The sequence below is a fragment of the Aquila chrysaetos genome, chromosome 7 (assembly GCF_900496995.4).
Source record: "Aquila chrysaetos chrysaetos chromosome 7, bAquChr1.4, whole genome shotgun sequence".
Taxonomy (NCBI): Eukaryota; Metazoa; Chordata; class Aves; order Accipitriformes; family Accipitridae; genus Aquila; species Aquila chrysaetos.
Window position 1 is genome coordinate 11,274,635 of NC_044010.1, and position 26,485 is coordinate 11,301,119.

General features: G+C 41.3%; 1 protein-coding gene across 4 annotated transcripts in view; it reads right to left on the reverse strand.

The window, feature by feature from the left end:
- Nucleotides 1–2,444: 2,444 nt before the first annotated feature.
- The window catches only part of IFT57 (intraflagellar transport 57), a 31,827-nt gene continuing 7,786 nt past the window's right edge, over nucleotides 2,445–26,485 (reverse strand). The window contains exons 5-13 of one of the 4 annotated variants that reach the window (XR_005932816.1): nucleotides 25,941–26,009; nucleotides 25,276–25,398; nucleotides 20,873–20,944; nucleotides 20,142–20,273; nucleotides 19,140–19,202; nucleotides 17,270–17,336; nucleotides 15,865–16,028; nucleotides 7,552–8,277; nucleotides 2,445–6,544 (exon numbers count right to left, since the gene is read on the reverse strand). Coding sequence is in view for 3 of the 4 variants with exons in the window: in XM_030020481.2 (XP_029876341.2) it covers nucleotides 8,239–8,277; nucleotides 15,865–16,028; nucleotides 17,270–17,336; nucleotides 19,140–19,202; nucleotides 20,142–20,273; nucleotides 20,873–20,944; nucleotides 25,276–25,398; nucleotides 25,941–26,009 (729 nt within the window). In the remaining variant the exon portion in view is untranslated. Of the gene's footprint in view, nucleotides 6,545–6,577; nucleotides 8,278–10,604; nucleotides 10,820–15,864; nucleotides 16,029–17,269; nucleotides 17,337–19,139; nucleotides 19,203–20,141; nucleotides 20,274–20,872; nucleotides 20,945–25,275; nucleotides 25,399–25,940; nucleotides 26,010–26,485 lie in introns of those variants that run through there. The other 3 variants (XM_041124854.1, XM_030020481.2, XM_041124855.1) reach the window with 3 other exon arrangements.

Consider the following 26,485-nt stretch of genomic DNA (forward strand, 5'->3'; position numbering starts at 1 on the left):
AGACTGAGTGCCAGTGCATTGAGAGCCGCAGGCAGGCGTTGGGGGACAGGGTCAGCTCTGTGGGGAGCTGCACAGCGTGTTGTCTGTAAGAAAACTAGGGATGCTCTCCTGCTGCAAAGAGGAGAAGGCTACAGCTGCAGCAGGCATTTGTCACTGTTGCCAAGGTAGCACGTAACACACCCACGCTAGCCTAAAAGCAAAACAGCGCACATGGGGAATTTCACACAGCCAGGAGTCTTGCGTGAGAGAGAGCGTTGCTTCGTGTCAGGTGCTGCCTCCTATACTACTGAACCAGCTTTCACAAATCCACGGAAGATAACTCTGTGCGTGCTGTTTCCCTGATTTTTTTTGAGGTAGCTGTGCCATCCACCTAGGTGTGCATCTGCAATACTTCGTCTTGTAATGCCCTGCCTTCTGCCGCCGAGAAAGGTCTGCAATGCCTCGGCTTGCTAACAGTGTCAGGAAGCAGGATTGTGCAGCACAAGGCAGTTCTGATGCTTCTGATGCCTACTGAGAGAAAGGTTAGGCAGTTCCACTTTCCTTTCTGAGCCAGGTACACAAAGCAAACCCTGCTGTAATAGAAGAGCTGCATGCTTTTAACCACTTTTCCTAACATCGCTGTGACCATTTTCCTCTCTTTTTGCCCTGCGGTACTGCGTGTCTCTCCACCCAGCGCGTGCATGCTCTAGAAGCTTGCCCAGAAACACATCTCAGAAGCTGTGAAAAGCACAGACCCATCTCTGACTTGCATGTTGGGTCCAAGTGCTCCAAAAGCAATAGGTCATATATTTTGAAAACTGTGCACGAGTCCCTCATTTATGACTTCCAAGGCACACTTTCAGTCTTTAAATTAGGCAACTGTTTTATAACGACTACTAGGCACTGATCTGCCATTTTATACTGGTTTACTGCTCTTTGGGGTGCCATTGATCACTATCTGGGGTCAGCAAGTGAAGGTGTGACAGGCATGAATCATATACACGAGCCAACGTGCAGGAGGCAGCGACTGCTGTGGCTGGCAGAAAAATGCTTAAGAGTGACATAAAAGCCTGTGTCCCTAAAGCAAAGGGTGTCTGTAGCTGTGATTTGTCAAAATGACTGTGAGAGCTGTCTCCCTCAGCAAGAAATGCAGTGGCCAGACCTCCATCTGTGTTCCTGGACTCACTCGACGTACATAACACAACACTCGCAGAAACCATCCATACCCGATGTCACAGTGCAGCAGCAACATGATGGGTAATACCTTGTTCTCCCTCAAACACCGCAAAACATTCACAAAGGAGCCTGTTACTCCTTTCTTTTTTGATCTGGAAACCAAGGCATGCTGAGGTTAAATGAACTGACTAAGGTTGCATAATTAGCCAGTGGCAGAGCTGAGAATAGACTCCATATCCATTTCTCCAGACCTAAGATCTAACTCTCAGACCTGTCTCAGGGACATAGGCAGGCTACCAAAACTATACATCACAGTTCTATAGAATATTACATTTTTAGAACAGGCTCAACCCTGAACTTACTATAGCAACAATATTTTCTTCTTAAGAGAGTTCCTGCCTGGGCAAGAGGGTAAAAATGGGATTCAAGTGACATCTGTAAATATTAATGGACTTCTAAGCACTAGCATATTAAAAACGTTCCCAAAGACCAAAACCTGAATTAACTTTGAGTAATAGCTCCTGGAGACCTAGTCAAAAATAAAGCAACGCTGTGAGAAAGTGATAACCTTTCACAGTTGTTTGATAAGGGTTAAAATGCAGTCATTTTTCCTCCATTTCAAAACTAACTATTTTAGGGAAATATACCGCTTCTTTCACGCTCCTCCCTCCCCTTCCTCACTTACTCTCTTTCTACTCCTGTTGTGTATCTGAATGGATTGTTTTGCATTTCCATTTTTAGTTTGCATTCTCTATTCACCTGCCGCTGTAGCTGCTGGGATTCATCACGCAACTTATCCCTTCAGTGACTTAGCGGCCACTGAAAACCCAGCCTGTGAAACACTCTCCTGCCCCAAGGGCTCCTGAACTCAGCGAGAGAAGATTTGCACTTGAGGTTACCGAACACCCGCTACGGGCCACTGTCTGAGATAGCTAGATAGAGCAACTTTCTTGGGTGTTATCTGCAGCTGCCCTCCGCTTAAATGAGACTCCTGGAGAACTGGAGCACATTATCAACAAGCTTAAAGAAATTATATGTTACGGTATTTAGGTGGTGAAGATGGTGATCTGCTTTCACCCTAGGCATTTTGCCCCTTCCAGGAAAGTTCTCTAATGGTGAAACAGTATGTATCATTCCAGGGAATAGTTCAGTTAAGCAAAACCTGTAATTTTCTACTCGGTTCTCAAGGGCAGTTCCAGAAACCTCTCATTTCAGTCAAGATGCGCTCAGAGAGAGGGTCAATTCTTCTAAAATATTTAAGAGGAACAGTTCATAGCTTTAAAGCTGTTTAAAGACATGACTTCCCATGCAGTGTAAGTCAGAACCCCTTTTGGTGTCAGAGAGAATTAGGCTCTACCTATCTTCAAATATCTTGGCTGAGTCACCTAAATGCATTTACAAACCTGGCCTTAGCAGCTTTCCTTAGTGCATTGGCAGGTCTCTGAGCACAGAGAACACATTGTCCCCCACGTTACAAGTATTTGTTAGCAATGCACTATTACGTTCAGTTAGTTACAGCATGGAGCATATTCTAACCATGCCTTGCACTTAGCCAATCCGTCCTCCCTGGAGGCACCCACCAGCCCAGCCCATCCACCACCCAGGTTTTGCAACCTGCAAGTACAGGCCCAGGGCAAAATAGTGCCAGTGCCTGCATCAAAACAAGATCTTTTCCCTCCATCACAGCCGGCCCACAGAAGGTCTGTGCCTGCTCCCCCTCTGCACCGCGGCAGCTGCGGCCGCAGTGACGTCCCCTGTGAAATAATACCCAGGGGCGGTGGGTCTCGTGAGCCGTTCGGAGAGACGCTCCGGTGCCTGCGGACTGACTGGCTGGCTGCCTTCGGCCAGGACGGGCGGAGGATCAGCTGAGGCCCCCCAGATTTCCTTGACATGGCACGCTCTCAGCGTGGTCTTGCGCTCTGTCCTCTCCCTCCTCCTCCTCCCTAGCCCCAACCCAGTCTGCTGCTGTCTTTCACAAAATCCATAGAAATATCATTATCATGGAGCTGTCTGCCTCTAGCGATTTTTTTCTTTGGAAATAATTATAATTTGCTGTGGCAGTTAAAAACTTATCGGCGTAGACAGATGACAGACAGCACAATCACTTAAGCTTCCCTCTGAGAAAATAAAGCTAAACCCATTTATCATCCTAGTTGGGAACAAAGGGCCTTCCTCTGAAAAGCCGGGCTGTGAAAACACGGAGAGAAGAGTGTTACACTCACGGATTAAATCTGTGGTAGGTAACCAAGCACAAGCAGTCCATTTGCAGCAGGATGGTACTGTGGTAATTAGGATAATATCACTTCTTTCATCTGAGGAGTACCTAGCTAGGGATACATCACCTCGTTCAGAGGCAGTGACTGAGCTCCCAAGAGGTTAATTAAGTGGCTGGAAGCCATGCAGGCCCGAAGAGTGACTGCACCGCAGACACAGAAAACTGTACGCGTATCCCCGTGGCGTCTATAAGGGCAACTTGCACTGGGATCCGAAGCTGGACATGAATCGCTCCAGGAATATGGAGTAAGCCATTAATTGCCCTCTCCCAGAGAGCAGAGAAGTTTTGATTCCTAGGTGTATCTCTGAGGCACGAAGTCTCCTGGAGCCACCTTTTGTGTGGCAGCTCGCATGCCATCCCCGGGAGGGCCCTGCGCCCTCTCCACGCCGCTTCCCAGCGGAGCCCGGGCAAGGACTGTGCAGCCCCTGTCCTCCCTCCGTCTTGGTTTAGCTGCTACATACAGGGAACCGACGGCTCTCATTCTCCAGCGGGGCTGGATAATCCAGCCACCCTGCCACCGTCCAAATACTCATTTTTTTCCAAATGATTTTAACATCTGGCCTCCCTTTGGGCTGAATGGGTTTCTAATGGCACGGGGGTTAGGGGCAGTTGGGGAGGTGAGTGGGGGGACTTCTTTTGGTACTAATTTAAAACATTTAAGCAATTCAGACCATTCCTGAGATATTTTTAAGAAAACAAAAGCTGGGTGAGGAGAATGGTTGTCCTGTGGAAGTTGTTGACTACCCAGTACATGCGAACAGATAGCCTCAAATTCCGTGGGATATGCTTGGATCTAATGGTATTTGCATAGGCACAAAGAGAAATACTGTTAACATGCAACCAGTTGTTGTATGGGTGAGGGCCGAGAGGGGACAGAGAGGGGGGAGGATGGGAGAGAAAAGGACAGAGGAATACCAGAAACAGAACTGCACAAAATGTTTTCTGTAGCAGTAGTTCCCAGAATTACAAATAGGCCACAAACAAATTCATTAATTGACATGCCTCATGTGCAGCCACATTAATGTCACCACTATTTCACTTGGTCCAGTGCATGCATTTCACTGACAAACTCTTCTGCCTTTGGATGAAATTGTGGATGGTTTCTACTTTTTTTTTTTTAATAGTCTTCTTGGCTCCCAACAGCTTTGCCTGGTTAGATTTCCCCTTCTAGCTAAAAAAAGAAATTAGACTGATCTCTCTTGGCAGCTGTGAAATGGTTGCATATTGTGTATGTTTTCTTGATAAGCTTGCATGAGGTGGAATTTGGTTTTCTTTTCATGGATACACCACTTTTAGCACAATGTCCCCACAAGATTAGCAAGTGTTTAATTTTTTTAGAGAATTTTTATGTGCATGCAATGTCATGTATGCCATTTCTATACAGCATTACGAATAGTGCATAAAGCTGCTTGAACAGGGAAACGGAATGGATTGAGGAATGTTTCCCCAGTGAATGCTCGATATGATTTGTGATGGTGTGTAATTTGCTAATCACAAAGCTTCAGCTGATGGCAAAAATTCCATGAGATGCAGGTGTTAATTCTTACCACTTTCCAGAGCCAAATTCAGGTGCTGTATAACATACGAAACTGGCTGTGCTGGATCTGCCCTAAGAGCAATTTAGCCCCATGTCGTGTAATGACAGTGCCCAGATGTGGATGCCTGGGGAAAAGGGCAGACGCAGTTCTTACGTTCTTGCTTCCTCAGCCTCCAGTCTTTTTTAGCTCAGACTCCCTGAGCTCCTGGTTTCTGCATATTTTAGAGCCCACAATGGAGAGAGAGAGAGAGAGGAGGTGAAACTTCCACTCAAGACAACAGATATTACACTGAAAAGCACCGTGGGTGAATGTGATTGCTCTATCTTCTTGTATGGTTGTGTGCACGAGCCTCAGTCTAGCCTGTGTTTCAGGGTACTGCTATTATTAAGAATAAAATCAATGAATGACAAAGGAGATGTTCCAAGACAACAGGGAAAAGGCCAAAATGAGTATAAAAGGGTAATAATATTATACAACATCTTTATTATTATAATATTATGAGATAAAGTGGCCGGCATTCTGCCATTCTCTTGCCCAATGTTTAACTTAGCCATGAAGGTCTTTTTCAAAATTATATTCAAGAGAGTCTGGAGGGGGGGCAGGGGGCAAGGAATCTATTCTCTCTTGAAATTAAAAGCTTTTGTGGGGTGGAGGTGGGATCATTTAATTGTTTGTCTGACATGACTTCTCAAGATCAAATTCAAATGTAAGAAACACTAAGTACTGGAATAATTAGCAGAGTATTTTGGTTTTAGTTATTATGTACTGTTGGCCTGCCTGTTGGGTGAAACTCTTCAGTCCTGGTAGGAGCCATTAATAGCTAATGGGGAATCATAGACTCTGGCCTTGTAGGCTGCAGCTGGACCACCAGCTGAAGCTGGTTTAACTGGGGATTGCCAACAAAAAACTCACCCGTGCCTTCCTTTCCTCTGTTTCCTACTCTGTGTCTTTCCAAGGGGCTGCTGAGCCGACTGCTGTGGGATGGGCAGGCAGAGGGGGCTCCTACAGGGTTAGTTTTCAGGCTGATCTGTGAGCTGTTCCAACTCATCACGCTGCTGTACGTTGGCAACTCGTGCAGGAGAAGTGGCAGAAAGGTGCAGATCAGGAAACGAAACGGGCAACTGAACCTACCCACAGCAGCTTCTTGTTAGATCGGTTTAAGCTAGCGGTAAAGCTGAAGTCCCAGGGCTGCATGTTTGGTTTTTCCTATTGTGACTGCTGGCAGAGTGCTGCATCTCCAGACAGGCTTCATGCCAACACTTACCTGTACAGCTGAGCGGCTGTTCAAGCTGGGGCTTCCGAGGCTTTCAGAGCCAGTGTAGGCAGTCCACGAGGCATTGCCTTCTCCAGCTTGGTGGATCTCTGTGGAGCCAGGAGTCTTAGGCAGACTGGCCCAGGGCACGGAGACATATGGTTTGTCTGTGGCTCTGGGGCAGGATGCCAGGGACGCAGGCAGCACTCCAGCTGAACCCTAGCTTGAACTCTGCAACTGGCTTGTTTCAAGTAAAGTGTTTTGGTCTCGTCATGTGGGCATTTTTCCACCTGAATTTGGTTACACCAGAGTATTTTCAACCAGCTTGTCATAACAAGTGTTTGGTTTGGAGTAGGGACAAAGAAGAAACAAGGAAGAAGTTATTTGCTGAGTTATATGTGGCAAGTTTAAATTCAGCTTATGGCTGTCCTCAAGGAGCATGTCTCCAGTGGATGTTTTTCCAACTAAATTTTATTTAAATATAACTGCCTTTAAACCTGCCTGAGGTGAAATTGTGGGTTCTGCCCTTTGACACCAAATTTGAACTTGCAAACAGGAAAAAGAAGTAAGTGTTCAACAGGAACTCCAATGGAATTACCACCAGTGAACTGAAAAAAACTGTAAAACTGCTTTAGTTTTGTTTGAAATTTCCCTATTGCTTGAAAAAAGTATACTGGATGTACAACATTCAAGAATGAAATCCTGTTTATCTACCGAATAACAGCAGATAAATGCAGTTCATCTCTAAAGAGGGAGGGAAAAAAAAAAAAGCAAGAGGGAAAACATAGTGCCCTGGAAGCGGTTACTGGAAGAATTTTTTTACCCTTTCCCCTCAAGGTAGTAGTGAAACAATGACAATTTTATTGACTTGTAGCTGTTACAAGCAGGGTCTTGCTATGCTCTTGCAGCAGTTTACGCTGTGCTTAACTGTTTCTCTGTGGCTACCGCAGATCTCCCTGTGTAACAGCTGGAACAGCTCCAGCTATTCAGAGACCAAAACTGGAAGAGCTGCTAACAAAGGAGGTCTATGTGAAAACCAGCATTATTCCAGCATATTCAGCAGACTGGGCTCTGCCTTCCTCCTCCTCCTCCTCTTCTCCTTCCGTTTACAATTTCCTTTGGTCATGTATCTGTTTCTGAAGTCACTTAGCCTCTGTCCTCACCTAACCTTTTGACTTCCCCCTGTTTTTTCACGTCTCCTTAATTCCTTTGATTTCTCCTTGTGGCTTTTGGACACCAAAGGTAGTCCTGGTAAACATAAGATTTGTTTGTTTGTTTGTTTGAGGTGTTTGTGTGTGAGTGTATGCTGGGCAGAATGTACTGTGACTTACGTTAGCTTCTGTTAAGGCTGTAGTGAACTCCAATTTCGTACTAGTCTATTCTCCCCACCCTCCATGCCTCTTTCTCCTTCCTTTAAGCGAGCTGCTCCTTTTTCCTGTCAACTGCGCTTTTCTCTTGCTGTTCACTCTCACAGCAAATATACTTGCTCCAGTGCTTTTGCTTCCTTGCTGCCTTCTTCTGCAATTGCAGCTGCCTTCTGCCCCTTTACGTCACAGAAACAGCCTCATCCAGCTACTGATGACTTTTCCCATGCTGCAGCCTTCCTGTTTCCTTTCCGGGATTGTTTCTCTACATAGGCATGTCCAATTGTTTCCTCATGTTCACCAGCTTTTGTCCTCCCAAGTCCGTCCTCCATGGGAGCGATCACAACTACCATCTCCTTAACACTGCCTTTCTTCACTCCGCATGCAGGTAGTTGCAGATGCCCACAGGGTCTTGGTTCCGTTTTCAGCTCTCTCCAAGGCAGAGGCACTGAGTATGTGGTCTGTGATTCGGGCTGGCCACTGAGAGCAGTGCCCTTCTTTGCCTGAAGCAACTTTTCATAGAATGCCATGGTCGCTTCCTCCTGACAGGGTGACATGTACACCCAGGAATATGATTTCTGGGGAAGAGCAAGGTCCGGCTCAGCAATATGAGCGATATAACTGCCCTAGCTGGTCATGTGGTGGGAATGGAGATCACCAGGAAAGCTTGAACAGCATTGGTTCCTGGGTGTCCTGGTAAGCATAATGCAAAACAGTCACTCAAAATAGCAATTGTCACTTGAAAAATATGACTCATTTTGACAGTCTTGGCTGTTTTAACTGTATAAACCATTTGTAGGGCTCTAATGACTCAGTGTGAAAACTTGCCTGCACAGCTTGTGAAAGGCGAGGTCAGTGCTAGAATTAGCCCCAAACAGAGTCCACCATGGTACTTCTAGGGAGGTGGTCCTGAATGAAAGGGGACCCTGAGCGCCGGCAGCTGTATTCCAACACAGGGTGAAAAGCACCAAGAAGTGACTTCCAGTACTAACCTGACCAGCCGCTGAGAACAGACGCCTTTTTGTCTGGCTTTTGTTTTCAAATGGCCAATAAGAACAGATCAGCACTGGCACCATTGTCTGTAATAAATGTGTTTTCACTCAGTGGAAGACTGTGGCGTGTTGTAAACAATCATGGCCCTGAGTAAAGCATAATCGATCACAGAAGTGCCACAAAGGATACATTTGCCAAGGCATGGTTTAAAGATCAGGATCTGTATAATGGAGCTAGCACACTTAAGACAGTGAAAAGGAGGTATCACCATTCTCTGGGATGAAATATAAACCGGAGTGTCATCAAAAGACTTCATAGCCCTTCACTGCTGTTGCATTTTCTGCATCACAGCAAAGCTCTATCTTCTGCTTGTCAGAAGGTCCCTCACTGATAAACTGGTATTTTGTATTCTGAGTAACTAAAAAATAAATGCCGTGTTTCTTCTCAGATGCAGACTTAGTTTACTGTTGTGCAGTGAAAGATCTTTCTGTATACTATGGGTCCTGTTCATTGCTATATTCTTGAAGCTTTATGTTGCGGTCACTCTGCTAAAATCAGGAATGGCAAATTGGGGTGTTCAGATACCCCACAATATGTGGCCACAGGATAAAAATCTGCATCCTACAGGGAATATTATAGCTTTCTAAAGGCTACATCCTGTGGCCGTATCTTCTCGCATTTCTCCTCTTCTTCCACCCCTGGACAGAACTTTTTTTTTTTTCCCCACATATGAAAGGTTCCCTCCTCCTAGCCAAACCTTACATTGATAAAGTTCAAGTTAAGCTGCTTTGAAACTCTGAGTATCAATACAGCTTTTCAAGGTGCAGGTAAGAAGGAAGCTTCTTTGCAGGTGGTTGAAATATAAGGGGTTTTGAAAGCTGCAACACAAAGATGTCTCTCCCCCAGACAAAGAGATAAGCAGATCCATTCTGAGGATTTAGGCATACCAGTTGCAGCATATGAAGAGAGAGGTGGTGAATATCTGGAAAAAAACAGGTGAGGTAGGAAAGCTAATCCTGACTCAGAAGAACATTTAGCCTGACCCCAGGAACAAGCCAAGAGATCAAGTCTACCAGAAGAAGACTTGAATTTGTAAGCAGCTTGTGTATTTTATTTTCTGCTTTTTGTTTGATTCATTCTGGGCACAGGAGTTACCACCTGGCTTCATCACCACTTTCTCCTCCCCCTGATTAGAGCAATCAGTGAGACACTGAGTTTTGATTAGCTGCTTTTAGCAGACGGGTGACAAGCACCATGGTGTTCACCTTCCTTCTGTATGTAGCTGTAATAGCAAACTCAGTCTGCCCGGCCTTCTACGGTCTCCTACAGGTTTTCTTAAATACTCTGTAGAGAAGCTATGGTTTCTATGACAGGATAGGTGAGGCCAGCTTCCTGCTTCTGATCTCCTCTTGACACCCACACTGAATCGTTGTCAGCAGGCCTCCCGGCAGTGGCTGCTTACATGTGGTACTCTACAGAGACACACCAGGTAGTTTCCACCCAGGTGAGCAGAAGCTCAGACTGACCGCATCAGTTATATTCAGATCATGTTGTCAAACTTTCAAGTATTTGGAGGGAAACATCATCACAGAAGAGTATGCTGTGCACCTGAGAGCGATGAGGATTAACTAGAAGCAATGAAGGGAATATAACTAAGTAAAGGCACGTTTTCTGTATTTAAGCAAAGATAACATGGAAGAGCTTTTTAAAGGAAGCTTTTTCATTCTATCTGTTTGAATGTTACCTGTATATCAATCCTGTTCACAGCTAAGAGAAAATCTGACTTTCAATTGTTTATCTTCTCTAACTCAGTTACCTGCAGCTCTGTTTTTCAATAGAGATCTCACAAACCCAAACACAGTATTAAGTACATTCTTGTTCTAACAGAAATATCAGAGTACTGGAGTACTTATAGCAAAAAACCTCTCCAAACCTGCCACACCTAGAGCATACCTTTCTGCCCCAGGAGCAAAGTCTTCTCAGAACAATATTTTTTTATTCTTTATTGCTAGTGTGATACAGCTGAAGATGGTGAAAAACTCCAAGTATGTTTTACTTGAGCTCATAATATGGGCACGCTACAGAAGGCTGTAATGAAATGGCTGCTAGACAGATTAGTACAAAATTGGTGAATGACATCCTTAAGATCACAGAGTTTTCATTGTTTTTACTGTTGTTTGATAGCATTTGTCAAACTCGGCAGAAATCCCTCCTGCCATCATACTGGGAACTTGAGCACTTCCTATAACAAAGGAAACAATGATCAACAGATGCTGTCAAACCTCTTGAAACCTTCTGCACCATTTTTTGGCACTGCGTTCCAGCAAAATTTCACAAACAGCCTGTCTCCCTTGGTCTGACTACTGGCTTGTATTCTTTCCCAAATGGATTCTTTGAAAGGAGGTAATGTGCTCATGGACCAGGAATGCTGAGAGAAGGATAGAGGGAACTCTTGAAAACCTTACAAGAGCCCCCTCCCAAGATACAGTGAGAAACTTCAGCCCTAAAACTAGAGGAGAGATGGGAAACTTTTGGTCCAGGGGTTGCCTACAATCCACAGTTTAATTCTTCATGTTACTACTGAATAACACTAAGATGTCATTTAAAGTACTGGCATCCTTTGAAAGCCACAGAAACAGGAAAGTGTTTTGAATGAACAATTGCAATTAGTGAGTCATCAAGAGGAATATTATTAGAAAGAATTATTCTGTACTTCTGATGTTAAAATATTCATCTTTGTTGATTTTTACCACAGGTAGCTAAGACGTATGAGTGGCTAGCATGTCTCAGCCACTTCTGGGATGGAGTGCTGAGATACAACCACTCTTAATTACTTAAGACCAGGAATGAAAAAGAACAGAGTGAAACTAGCCAGTAAGTGAAAGACTAGCATTATTCAAATTGTTATTTACTCTTAGTAAAAAGCTCTCAACCCTGCTCATACCAGTGTTGCCTGGGAATAATTGCAAAATGGTAGGGCTGTTACTAGGAGGCTGAAAGACAGACATTTCCAGCAACACCAAGCCCTGGAGCAATAGGTTAAGTATTAGCTAAGACCTGAGAAAGCCCCGGCAATGGTGTTTGCTGAAGGGAGAAATACATCGAGAGGAGGAAATGGCAGATGAAAATAACTTTTGCAATCTCAGAGCCTCCTGTGGAAACTCCCTACCTATGTAGAAAAGGTGGTGCTCATATCCTCTGTTTACTCAATGTAAACTGATGTCACAGGCCAGGCTTTTCCCGAGTTCTATTTCAAGCCTTTGTCAGAAGATCCAACCATTTCCTAAAACATTAATACATCAACGAGAAAGTGGCAAAGCAGTGACGCTGCTGAAACTGGGACGGGTTATTCACAGACATGTTGTTATGCTGCCGAAGGCCACTGCTGGTTTCGGCCAAATGACAGACAGGAGTACGCGCGCTGCGTGTGCGCATGCACGTGCAGCTGCCTTGTGGAGGCACACTGCAGCACTGACGTTCGGGGAGCTGGCTGAGAGCCAGCGTGAAAAGAAACAGCATCACACTAATTTCTTCTTTTTTTAATTAACATTTGTCAAACTTGGAGAGAAGCCCAGGCTGCAAAATTTGGATGCAAAATTCAAAGAGCTCAGAAGCTGGAAATGTTCACATACAGGCTCTTCATTTATGCCTAGTCTTTTTTATAGGTCTTGCAGAGATGACTTAATTGCTCTTACTGTAACTTACAATTAGCAATACAGTGATTTTTTTTGTATGTCATAGTTTCATAATAGTAGGTGGGCATTTGTTTTCCTTTTCAAGAAAGAATTTCCCCTGAAGTTCCTCTTTTTTGGGTAGGGGATGAGGGGAAGGCCTTTAATGCCATCAGCAGAAAAGGGTGAGAATATTTTGACCGGATCTGGGAGTTGTTTGTAACAGTTGGTGGTTTCTCAAACTCATGTGAACTTCTGGTTCACCTTCCTGCACAGCACTCACCGATGCAAGTTCAAATGATTAACTTGCATCATTACCGAAATACTGACTTTTTGGTGTATGATTGAAAGTCACTATTGAACTCTTGCAATTTCAATATTAAGTCACTAGCTCCACAGAAGGGTCTCTATGCAAGAATTGGATTAAGAGGTAAAAATCCAGCCCTTACTTTGCACTTTTTACCAGCACAGCACATAATATTCAGCAAATCATGGTGTCTGCTGACATTAGAAGAGAATGGGGATTGGAATATTGTATTTATTCAAGATGGTAATGCATGTAACATCACTCTCAAACATCCTAAATGGCCTGTAAACAGCACCTCTAATAGGGCACCGAGGTACCAAGCACTAAGGCAACTTCCAGTTCCTACCAGGGCACATGCATCCTTTACATCCTAGCCTAGAGATAAGATAGCCAGGGAAATAACACATTGAGTCATATGACGAGGTTCAGAGGGATTTCAGAGCTGCAGAAACCCTAAGAAGTAATAAGTTGCTAGTGTTCCTTTTCTGGAGCTTTGGGGAGTACATGCAGGAGAGTGAGCTGGCTACTGATGAGCCTTCCTCAGCCACACGTTTCCAAGAGCCAAGTCTCAGCTTTCCCTGGGGCCACATGTGAGACTGAACTATTGCAGTCCTCATGGCAAGGACAAAACCCATGGCTTCTCTAACCAGATTCAGCAAATGAAACTCCTTGTTTGTCCTTCTGCGCTACTTCTGGATCTGTCTACAGCTAGCTTCTATTTGGCTTCTAGATGACATATAACAGTGACACCGTGCCTCCAAACTGATGTATTTCAGAGGACTGAAAATGTTAAGAGACCTTGGAAGAGGAGAGCTGTATATAAAAGTTAACTCTTAGGAATAAGTCCTTCTGCCCAAATATTCTTCAGAAGAGAGACTGTTTTATAGCACAGCACAGCTTCACATGCATCCTACTAACTTAGGGACACCTTCGTTTTGTTGGTTGTCAGTTCTGACATTGCTAGATAATGAGCAATGTATGAAATAATGTGAATCAAGTGATTTAATTTTAATGTGGCTTCTGCTTCCTGCATTGATCCAGCAGTGGAATAATTACACAGATAATTGCTTTTTTAGAACAGCCTTTCAGGCTGCTTGTGACAGACCTCATTGCTCTCCACATGCTTTTAAGGAAGGTGGTGTGGCCACTTGCTGGATCAGTAAGACTGCTTTCAAAGCAGGGTCAAGTGGTTTTACTTGTCTAAATGGGCAAATGCCATTCTTTGCCAGATGACAATTAAGGGCCACGTATCACTCTTGAGACAACAACAGAAGTGTCCTGCTTAGATTAATGCAGTTTCAGACAGCACCGTGAAAAATAATGTAGATTAATTGCGTATAATTAGCACACTATTTTAGAATTACTTTCGCATAAAGGAGGCTAGCTTTTCTTCCGGAGATTTTTCTACAACATTAGAGGGTTTTTGTCCATGCTTGTCTCAACAGATTCACTTCTAATAGAATAAGAGGCTCAATTCATAAGGGAATGTCTTTGATTAATTGTGTTTGTTATATTAGCATGAAGGAGGAGTTTTGGGGCGAAAGTATTTACATAAACAGCATTTATACAGCACAACATTTGCAATCCAAAAGCGTCAGTGAGCTGCTTTGCAGGCAATGCAGAAGGGGATTGCTTTATCTTAAGCTGAAGTAAACTCACTTTTAAAGTAAATATGCAGTAGCAACACCACCTAACAAAGGGAACATGAATAATAACTTTTCTAATTTAAGCTGAATGTGGGAGGATATAGGTAGGCAGCAAAAGAAGTTGGAAACCAATTTCCAGGGTGATTCACAGAGATTTTCAGCAGTTGCTTGCACAGGTAAATTATTACAGTTGACATTTACATATAGCTTTTCATTTATTAAAATCTGATGGGTTTAGGGCTTTTTCTTTTTGGCAAATGAAATACTGAACCACAACAAAGTTAAGAAACTGGCTCATGGTACTGACTGTGTCAAGCGTCTTGACTTTCAGACACAGAACTGATCCACTGATTCTGCAAAATACTGCTCACCTTTAAGTGAGAGAAATTAATTGTAAGATGAATGGAATTGCCTACAGAAGTTAGGGGAGGATTTTAATATCACTGGAATCGTACCAATATTGTCCATAGCTTAAGAACAATGGTAACCAAAAGGATGTACTAATACTTTAATAAGGTTATTTCTTTGTTCCACGCTCCTTCATTACCAATAACATGTAGAATCACTCCCTACCTACACATTTACCAAGACAAAGGGAGCTCCCCATTGCCATTACATTTCCAACCCTTTCCTCCTACATTTTTCTTCTCATTCTGTATTACACAACTAGATTTGGCAACATTTTTCCTTAATAGAGATCAAAATTAGGTGTTCTGACACAAGAACAGAAAACAAGAATAATCCAAATTATGTCCACAGAGCTCTATTACATACTATAAATGAAAGCAGCATTGACCCAATGCTAATATAAAGTGACTCTGAAACAGTGATGACACATGCAAAAAAATTAGAAAGCCAACAGTAATTTCCAAACTGTACTTTCTACATTCTTTGGTCTTATATAGATCTTGTTATCATTGCTTCTGTTAGAGGCAATGAAAAAATAATTACAAAAAACATCCATACCAGTCTATCTAGAGGACCACTCAAAACAAAACAAAACAAAAAAACCAAAGTGAGGAATAAGGTGATTGTCCATTCACAAATTTGTGTATGGCTGCTCTAGGAGCATGCCAATATTATTGAAACATTAGTTTGTTGCTTAGTTCATAAACTTCAATTCAAAGCAACAATTTACTTTTACTTGCAGCTGATACCAATTTTGACCCAGCCTTTTAGAAAGGGTAATACTTTATTATTTCACTACCATCAATTAAATACTTTATACTAAATCTATGTAAATGGCAATAATAGACATTTTAAATTCCTTTCAAGTCCTTTGCAAGCAATTTTTTCTTTCAGCACTGTAGAATATCAGGATTACACACTGTCAGTATCATTCTGTAGACTTTCACACTACATAACGTTCTCCAATGAAGTAGAGACATGTTCATTAATAAGAATTTATTAGTATATTTGGAAGGGATCTGCAGTAAATCTTTACAGCACAAAACTAAACATAGCTCCATGTTGAGTCCCAAGTGTGCATGTTACTTCTTAGAAATGCATGACAAGCATCTTGTGAAAAAAAACAAAAAAGAAAAACAGAACTCCACACTCTCCCAACAAAAAGGAAACCTCAAAACAAACAAAAAAGCAAATTGTAGAAAACTGTATTTTGGGCAAACCAAGTCAGCTCCAAACAATTTTAATAGGTACCTACTGTGGCTTCTGGAATCATTGTTGCATGCATATCTCTAGTCATATTGGATTTCTCTTTCAGCTTTGACTGGAGTAATGTGTGTTCCATTACACCAATTTGTATGTCCATCTGAATGGTTTCTTGCTTCAGTTTTGTTAAGGCTTGTTTAATCTTCACTAGAGGAGCTGTTAAAAAAAAAAAAAAAAAAAAAAAAGGTAACAGTACAACTGTCAGCTACTTAACACAAAAGCATTATTTCCTATAATTCACTCCTTAAAATTGAAGAGTTGAATGAACAAAAGGGCGTTCTACTCTAAAGACTTGATTGTACTGATACATCATTTTTAATAAGCAAGAGACTTTAAAGATAGAAATAGGCAATGACAATTTTGCTGTCTTCTTGACATCTAAGATCTGCATAAAGATGTGCATCAACATTAAGATAGGTTTGTCAATGATGTGTTTGCTCAGCTGAAAGCCTCATCCCGATAGCTGACTTGGGGTTTGGTAGAGAACACAAGACACCTTCAGCAGGATGTCATCTTACCCGTGAACAGCTATTAAAATGTTTTGTGCTCCATACTTTGTTTCTAATCCCTCGCTTCCCACTAATATCACCCTAGGGATGCTGCTGCTGCATTATATTGCCCCTTACAATTCTGGGGTCTAGATGTTATCCTGACCCTTGGCCATGCCATAATACAGGAAAGGTGTTGCGAGGCAGGTGAGTAGCTCCTTCACAGTGAAGCAAGGGTGCACAAAATTTCCTTAAACAGTAACGCTTACAACTAGTTAAGTAAATTAGCTGTAATGGATACAGTTAAATATGGATACAGCTTGCATATTTAGCCCTCCTGTAACATGCATCAATTTATTTCTCCATTCATACTCCTTATACATTTGCAACAGAATGCATTTATCAGGAAAAATCTCAAACCACCAAATTCCGAGTCTGAGACAAACTAATTCAAATAGGTATGCAGTTTTAAATATTAAAAAAGTGCAAACATCAAAACACCAAAATAGATTTTCTTACTGACTCCAGCCAGCCTCAGTCAGGGAATCTAACAGCTACTGCCAGTAACTATTTCAGAGTAAAAGGGCTTGAACTTGTAATGTATGAATTTCTTCCAGTGAGTTGATAACTTTAAAGCAGAGACACCCCCCCCCCCCTTCTTCTTTTAGATTTTTATAAATAATTTACCAAAGGGGGAAATTCTGGAATCTCTACCTTCTGCAGACTCACATAACCTTTTCAAAGATGTTTAGACTCCTGATTTTCTTAAGACACCTTTTAAAATTTTAATACTGATATTTTAGACTAGTCACTCATTCTGGTCTTGTTTTATTTTTCTTCAATAAAGTACAAGTTATGTACCTGTGACTGAGGAAACAGGTGTTTGGTTTGAGGCAAAAACATACTTACCACCATCGGTCATACTGCTTCCTTTCTCTTCCGTTTCCTGCTTTACTCTCTCTAATACTTCTGTAATCTTAAAATAGATATTTTTTTCTTAATTAAACGAGATGAATGTCAAGTTAAAAAAAGAAAACAAAAAAAATTCTCTGCTGAATAACTCCATTAGTTAAAAAAAATGAACTAATCTTAGTTGTTGCATACAGAGGAACAATTTTTTTCAAACATTAAGAAAAATTTAACTGTAAATAAATTAATGTAAAAATTACAGGAAAAAGAACAACAAGTTGGCCAGACAGCATGGTGTTACTGAGAATCTGTGCATCCCAAAACAATAAAAACAACAGTGTAAGTGTTGCAGTGTGATGCTGGATGGAAGATAGGAACCAATGTCCCCGCAGACCAAGATTCACCAAATGACCATGCCAGCTGCCCTTCTGGAAGCGTCAGGACTTCAGCAGGTGATGGTGGAAACCTGAGAAACAGCACTGCAGCAAAAGAAGGTGCAGCAGTCAAGCCTGCTGGCACTGGTGGGTATGTAAAACATGTGTATGAAGAATAAAAGTGCATTTCAGCACTATCTATCAACCAGTTTGCCTTTGTAGACAATGAAGAGAAAGCAAATGTATGATTCTAAGGTACAGCCTAGGCAATAATTCAGTATTTTTGTCTATAATATAAAAATGGCCCTTCATTAAGGCTTCAATAAGCCTTTTCAGTAACAAAGAAGAAAAATTGCTGCATTGTTATTGCGTACCTACAATGGTACTAGTATCGCCAAGTGGGCTGAGATTTGATTGCATGCTTGAAAGCAGATCAGTAGTAATATCTGATGTGTCTAGTTTATCTCAGATATGCATCACTGCATCTACATAGTTTGAAGGCTGCCAGCTAGTACGATGTTCATCGTTACTAATCAGTCAATAACTTCCAAAGCACAAACACATTATAAATCTGAAGTCATCGTAAAGCACTCTCTTTTTCAAACTTATTTACTTGAGAGTGAAGTAGAAGGAAGCTCTAATTTGCCAGAATCCATACACCCAGAAATCTTTGCTAGAAAACTCTCGTTAAACTGCTGTATTATCTATTGCAGTTGGACTAGATGATCGTTGTAGGTCCCTTCCAACTGAACTGTTCTATTCTAAAACATCTCAAAATTGTTTTACAATTTCCAGCATGTTCTTATGGTGTGATCTATTTTATGTAACTGTTTCAGACACTTTATTGTCTATTAAGTAAAGTGGGTTTTTCAAACTGAAACAACAGAGACATTAAAAAAATAATTTCTGAATTGACAAAGGGTTGAAATATTTGGAAATCAGGCAGTAATTCTAAATGAAATGCCATGAAACAGTCAACATGCTGAGGCAGTTAGGAGTCTGGGTATTTTTCTTTAAATTTGTCAGAGCACAGATTTAAAAGAAAAAAAACAGAAGAAAAACAGTTTTAGGTATTAAGATAATTTGACTGGTATGGAAAAGTTAATATTTAGTAAAATACTGCTTTTAAGTGCTTGGAAGATGAAAATTTCAAATTGTTAATTTTAACTAAAAATAAGAGTTAAGCTTTTCTTCTTCCAAAGAATTTATGGACATGATTTGATTAATCCTCAATAATTCTAGGACACAGGTTACAAAATACAGAACATTTACCGTCTTTTATAAACTGGGGAAATTAAGAGCTCACAATAGTTTGCTCAAATTCACAAGTTAAAAATCAATGGCAGCCTGGGTTTAAAATTTAGGGACTGGACTAGATCACCTCCACTAAACAAACAGATTAACACAAGAACAAATCAGAAAGAACGGGGTTCATAAAACCGCAAACACTAAATGCCAACTCTCTGAAGATTGTTTTACGTGAAGATGTGTTGTACCTCAGAAAGCACTCTAATCCTTTCAGTTACTCCTCCACTTCCCTCTTGGTACTTCTCTTTAGCCTGGAAAGAAACATGTTTTTTGCTGTAAAGGCAAAGCTGAAGAGATGTATGCAGATAGCTCAGAGAGAACACCAAAACTTGCTCTCACAAGTCCCAATTCCAGAAACTCTCCTACAAAGTCCCAATGATGTTTACAGTGCTACACATATGAGGACAGGCTTGAAACATTAGCCCCTCTAAAGACTATCATTCAAAAATTTAAAGCGGTTTTAAAAATTGTAATAGCCCTAATACATACACAATAAGAAGTTTGTTTTCTAACCATTTACATGAGGAAATAAACATAAAGAATATTTGCCAGAATGCAGACAGAATTGAATCCTGAAACCCAGAATACTTCTTCATCAACAGTAAATTACTATCTTGAAGTTTCTTAAAAGTTTAACAGTAAGGTAAACAGAAAACACAGACATCAAATCCTGTTAGCCTTATTTTAATGTTATGCCCACAAATAGGAGGGCTAGCCAAATGGCAGCTTATACAGGCCTCCTAACTAGGGGATCAAAAAGCTTCTCAAACAGCACTCTACTGGCATAAAACTAAATGAAGCAAAGAAGTAATTGGAGGGCTTTGTGCACATTAGCATGAGTAATCAATATAGGATATGAGTGCTGGACTGAGACTGTAGTTTTTTCCAGTCGTCACAGATGTGTGAACTTCACATGGAAAGCAGAACTAGCAATTTACTAGCTGCTCAAGATTGGCAACAGATTTACATAATATTCAGGCAAAACCCATTTACTTTCCCTTGTAGATGAGTTGAATAAAAACTGCTAGTTTAGCTTAAAAACTATATAATTTGACAGCCAATCAGCATTTCCCCTGCTTTATATCCAACAGCAGAATTCACAGATAACTCCTCCGTGTCTTCTTTGCCTTCACCCTCACTTAATAGCAAGTTAATACTAGAGAAGGCAACAACAAAAGATCAGTGCTTACCTCACTCAGCAAGGCTTGTGCTGAACGGTACTCTTGAACCAAGTGCTCCAACTGATTGTTGATGTACTTTTCCCTGCTATTTATCTTTTCCAATGTTCTGCTGATTTCATTATGGAGTTTGTCAAGGTAACCCTAGAAAATCATATTCTGTGAGTTGACAGTATACAGATAGTATGCAAAGAGTATTAAAATAGTGCTGTAATTAAGAAACGATATTGAAGCCTACAAATGAGAGAGAAAAATAGTACAGAAATGCTGTAAGAAAAAATTGCTCCTAATGTGTTCTGGTTTGCCCACCTCCAAAACACGCATTTCAAGCTTTACTGCTTCCATCACTTTCCCCCTTCAATTAATTACAAATGTCAATGTCAGTAAGTTACTCTAACAACAGGATTTGACAGTATTTTGGTTTTTTTATCAGCACTTATTTTCAGATTGTATTATTGTATTATTCTATTTTGCCCTCTGTAGTCAGGATGTACTTAGGGTAATGCATATGTTAATGAACCCTAATATTCCTGTTAATCCTCACATATACAACTCTTTACCACAAGATATTTTGCCAGTCCCACTGTCCCTAATCATCATTATCATACGTTTCCCTTTTTAGTTTTACAGCATTAGCACAAAATAAAATGAAAAAAAATAATCAATTTAGTTCTTAACGTATATCAAATAAAAAATAAAAATGCTGACAGATCAGTGAAATATTCTGTGCATACAAGACATACCCTAGTTTCTTTCAAAGAAGATTCAATTCCATCCTTATGCTGATGCATTTGATCTACATGAATCCTCCAATCCTAAAAAAGATGCCACAAAGTAAAACAGAAGTAAGTACAACTTTTAACTTTCTCTGGTTACTAAACAAAGGCTGGTATGCAAGGCAGGGTCAGTTCTCTTTTATACTATTACTGTGTATCATTCTGCCACTGACATGTTCATATCCAGAGGCACTTGCTTAATGTGACACAATTTATAAATCTCCTATATGTCACATGTGACACTCGGATCCATAAACACGCACTGACATCCTCACTGATACCATAGTAGCTATGCTTTTTAGTCTGTTTGATCTTCATAGAACTATTTCTGCTAGAAACCACTCTGGGCACAAATACTGAAAATATTGATTATAGCTGCGCTAGCTCAGCTTATTGTTAGACAAAATGAGTGCTTCAAATGCCCAACACCTACCAGTTCCAGACTATCAGATCTTCTCTTTCTACTCAGTCCCTTACTGTTATCAGGAGAAGAATGGAAAGAAATGAAAGAGGCAGAAATACTTAAGCTTATTTTTGATAGTGGGAGAAAATTAGAAGGGGGAAAATTATTTGCAGCTTCTAGGTCATAGGAAATATACATGGACTCAGGGATGAGGGATGAGAAAAGGTGCTGTTTTAACTTGATAGGAGGCTTCTTTTACTTAGAAATCAATTCCAGTTCCCAAGCTTTATCACAAATTTTTCCTTATCAATTCAAACTTTTTCCATCTCCCAGACCAAAGCACAGCTGCAGACAGACTGAGTTCAAAATGAAGCAGAGTAGCAGCACTGCAGAATTACTGCTATTTCAGTATTGTGTTTCTGAACATGCTAAAAAATATTTTTAAGATTTTTAAGCTTTTGGCACTGTACTGGTCTAGGTGTTAAAAAAAGAGTGATGTTAAAAAATCTTTATCACTTGAAATCAAACCTTAGGAGACTTACTTGTAAAATAGGCACTGTAAGGATACGTGGAAGGTGACAGTGTTTGCTTCAGCAAGATTATCTGATCAGGGACCTTGTCAAAAAGGATGCTAAGCAAAACATAGAGAGGCACAAAACTGACTGACAAACAACAATGGAAGCAGTAACAAGAAACAAACCTGGCCAGTTACACTAATGGATAAGGGCATGTGGACTGTGAGAATGTTTGTATCAGTACAATTAACTGATTGAGGACCTTGTCAAAATGGGATGGAAAGGAAAAAGGGGAGAGGAAAAAACAAAACCTATGAAGACACAGACCTGTCAGACAAACACAAAGGGAGACAAGAAACAAAGCTCATCAGTCACACTAACTGATGGGCTATCAAGAAACTGCAAGCATCACTTCAAAGAAGGTGAACCTGGCCCTTGCAACTGGTAAGAATGCAAGCTTGGGGGTTCTGGATATTTGGGAGGAGGGTTGGTGCAACTATGCAAACTGATGAAGCAACGTGCAGGGGGAGGACTGGGGAGGAGAAAAGTGGGGAGCAGAGAGGGGTATAAGAGGGGCTGCTGGTCATGTGTAAACTGTTGCCAGTCAGTCCACCTGTCTGACTAAGCCCTGGGCCTGATCACTGCAGTCTGTCCTACCTTCTTATTAAATTCTTTTTTAATTATCTTTCTGTCCAATCTCACTCTCTGTCCCACGTGTATATGAGTGCTGCAAGGACTAAGTGCCCGCTGCTAGTGAGAGGGGATATGGGGCCAGCAACTGGAATCAAACCACAACTGCACATGTCCCAGGCCTGTGGTGTCTGCAGCCGGAGAGAGTGGGGGTCTCAGTGCCAGCCACAGGAGCAGGTGAGGGTCTCAGCCACCACGGCAGGACTGGCATGTGTCTCAAAATCCAGCTACGGGGAAGGACTGGTATGAGTAAAGCAAGTGAGGGGCTCAGTGCCAGCAGCTGGAGCAGGACTGCAGGTCACAAGCCCATGTTGCTGGTGCCATCTGCTGCGGTGGGGACAGGCAAGTGTTTGCATCTTCCCTAAACCTGCTGTGCACGTGTAAAATTCAATGGCAGACTTAAAACTGAACTAGCCGTCAAGTAGTAGGCCCTAGACCCAGGCCTGGGTATATGCTAGTATTCAGGGGGACCCACAAATATAGACTGCCCTTAAGACAAGTGCATGAGTGTGTGCATCTGTTTGCTGGCAAGCATCAAGCTGGACTAACCAGCCAGTAGAAGAGCACTGAAACAGTTAAGAGGGCCTAGGATCCAGGCAGGGGGATCAGACAGACAGAAGGACCATGCCAATAGTTGAGGGATCCATGAGGTGCATGTGCTTGTGAATCTAGAGAAGGGGGTGTGCGCTTTCACTACTGAACTTCAATCTTAATTAGCCGAAGAGGAGGAAGGGAGCCTGGCTGTCTATACTTATATTTTATGGGAGTCCTACAAGTGCTGTTGAAGACAGGGCCTTGCTTATGGCAGTTTGTGTAGCTGGCCACGTCAGGGTCCTTTGTGTGTCTGTGTGATACATGCTTAACTTTGCTACTGGTTGAATCTGCAAACAGGAAAGAAGCAGCAGCTGCATCCTTCAGGCTGGGATGGAGACCCACGGGTCCCCAGGCACACGGGGCTGGGCTGCAGCACCGGAGCAAGAGGAAATCCCGATTCCCAGGATACAGCCACTTATACTGTACAGGTACAAAACCAATCCTGGCTTAAAACAGCTGCACACTTAAACATGTGCCATTCTTCAATCACAGGCAGTTCCACTGATTTGAAGTGAGGCCATCCCCCTGCTTAGGACATGCACATAACTACCAAAGGACCGGTGCTTCTGTCGCACTATGTCAGAACAGCACAGTGGAGCATCTCCAACAGCCGTTCAGCCCATGAAGTTCACCCGCTGTCTACAACTGTGCTGCTGCCCACTATTCTCTTCTGGAATGAAATGAAGGCTAGTAGAGAAAATGTGCTTATGTTGGGTTTTAAGTTTGCAGCAGACTCAAGATCTTTTGTTGGTCTGGTGACAGTTGTTCACAATTTGCCAAACTTTGGAGTTTAAATAAAAACAACGACACCACCCCCCCCCCCCCCCCCGCCCTCGCCCCAACCTCCCACCCCTGCCCAGGACTTTACGAATAAGTTCTAGTTTCTAATGCCATTGATTAAACTATTAACCTGCTCCTGGTACTATGTTTGCATGTACAGCTTGGGAAACAGAATATGATGCTTTTCTTGTAGAATGAAAGAAGGCCAAACACTTCTCTCCCGTTATTTCTGAAAGTATGAAAGCACAGAAGCTGGAAAAAGAAGAATCCTCTTTTATGTTCATTTTGACATATTCCTTAAAGCCAAGAGATGGTGCATTAAACTGTAAGCTAGTAAACTTCAGTTCCTACAGTGGTTTTAATTTTCCATGTATGTCTTTATTAACCTTTAACTTCTTACTGTGAGAATCAAGCATCGTGTTCTCTGTAACAGATGGGCTTGCCGAGGATCACAGAAAGGTGGCTCAAACCAGGCAATTCTTCACATAGAAGAATGCAGTATAGTGTAAGACAGGCAAGCAATTTAGCAGACAGTTGAGAGCTTAGCCTATTTTTGGCAAGATAATTATCTTTCATTGAATTCCGTATCACTGCTGCAGATCGCTCCAACACCCCAACTAGCCGGGTCACTACAAATGAGCAATTTCAATACTGCACTGATCTGTGTATGCTATACAAGCTCCTAGAAAGAATGCTTATGGCAATGCCAGGAATAGGTCCTAGGTTTGGACTTGCCAAAGATAGAAGTCTACTTCTAAGCTGCTCGTTCTAGACTCTTTGAAATAGATTATGGAGAGAAATACACATTTCTAAGAAATTATGAACTTCATCTTGAGGTAATAACCTGGATAGGTAAGTAAAATCGGTTGAAAAAGTACTCCTTTTTGCTAAACATAAGGAGAGCCCATGATGACTAGATCAGAGGTACAGACCTACTTTATTATCATGCAAAGTTCAGCAAGATGAATTCCATACAATCAACCTTTCATGTGGTTGACAAATGGAACAGTTGAAAGATAAGAAGTTTATCAGCTCTCTTCCAGGAAGATGTTTTAATACCTGGTAAACTGAGGGTATAATTTTTCAGAAGTGTGAATACATTGGAAATGTTTAACTATTTAAGAAGTTTCCACTGAATAAATATATGGCAATAAATCTATAGAAATAAGGTGCCCTGTAAGTAGCAGAAAAAATTATTCTTATATAATGTTGGGAAAAAAACCTGAAAATTATTGCTTCTAGGGTCAAAGTGACAAAGGTTCAGACAAGATAGCACTGGAGAGCTCATTATTCACAATTCTTGGCATGACAAAAGAAAAAAATTGTAAATGGAAAGTAAACAACACTTTAATCACTATGTGTACATATGCAAATCCATTCTTGCATACCTTATTGTCAGTCCTGACTGTAACTTTCAGCTGTGGAAGCACACGTTCCACTTCCAGATTCCACTCTGCTGCATCTGTCGTGGACTGTAAAATCTCTTCTTGCTTTGCAGTGTCATTCATGTCCTGTGTAAAAATCACAAAGTTTATATACAAAACATCATCGTTACGCACAGTGAGAACTGTTAGAAATCATGTTACAATGGCTTACAGTGTTCATATTCAGAACAATACTTATATCTAAGAATGATCTAGACTACAGATGTAACAGATTAATGGCTTTCTTTGAATTCATAAATATTAGGAATTAAAATAAATATCTTCTCATCATATTTAAAATTGAAAATAATTACATTTATAGAATAAGAAATTATAATACCTTCCAGAAATGGGCAGGGGAATATCAAAATATATTCAAGAAACTAATACCATGTTTCCCTAAAAGCCTCTGCAAAAATTTCTTGCAAATGTGTCCAGCAACCTTCCAGTGATAGCAGTTTAGAAACTAGCTGCATATTTTTCTTTTAAAATAAGCTGATTCATTTCAGTTGGAATGTTTTTTTCAAGTTTAGACTATACAAGGATTTTCAGACTTAAATCCAACAGAAATAAATTGCTGCTACAGATGTAAAAATCTCTCAAGAGAGGACTGATGGGTAACAACTTACCGATCTGTACGTTTGTGCCTTTAGAACACTGAGGTCAATAAAATCTTCTTCATTGTCTGACTCTTCTTCCTTAAGGGAAGTTGAAAAGTAAGACTTCAGTAAGTACTGCACAATCTTTCTCCATAATTTTATTTTGCAGGAGCACAGGACAAGGAGTTTTAAATTCCATATTTCTGAACAAAACAAGACATGGAGAGCTTATGATAATGGAGCTTGTATTTACTTAAAATTTTATGAGGAGACACAATATCTGGGACAAGCTGAAAGACGAAAGCTACCCCACGTTTCCCTCAGGGTGCCACAGTATTTAAAAACTAACCCAACCAACCAACCAAAAAAAACCCCACAACCTAAGCCCTCTCACATCAAGTGGGCCATTATCAGTCATTGTATGGTAACTGTAATTTCTTATGTGTTTCCTAAAGCTTTGCATTAAAAATAAAACCAAACCAAACCAAAAACCAAACCACAACCAGACTTGCACATAGTTTTCAAGATGATGTTTGCACTACATGCAGAATGATGCCACATTTTAAGTGTGCAGA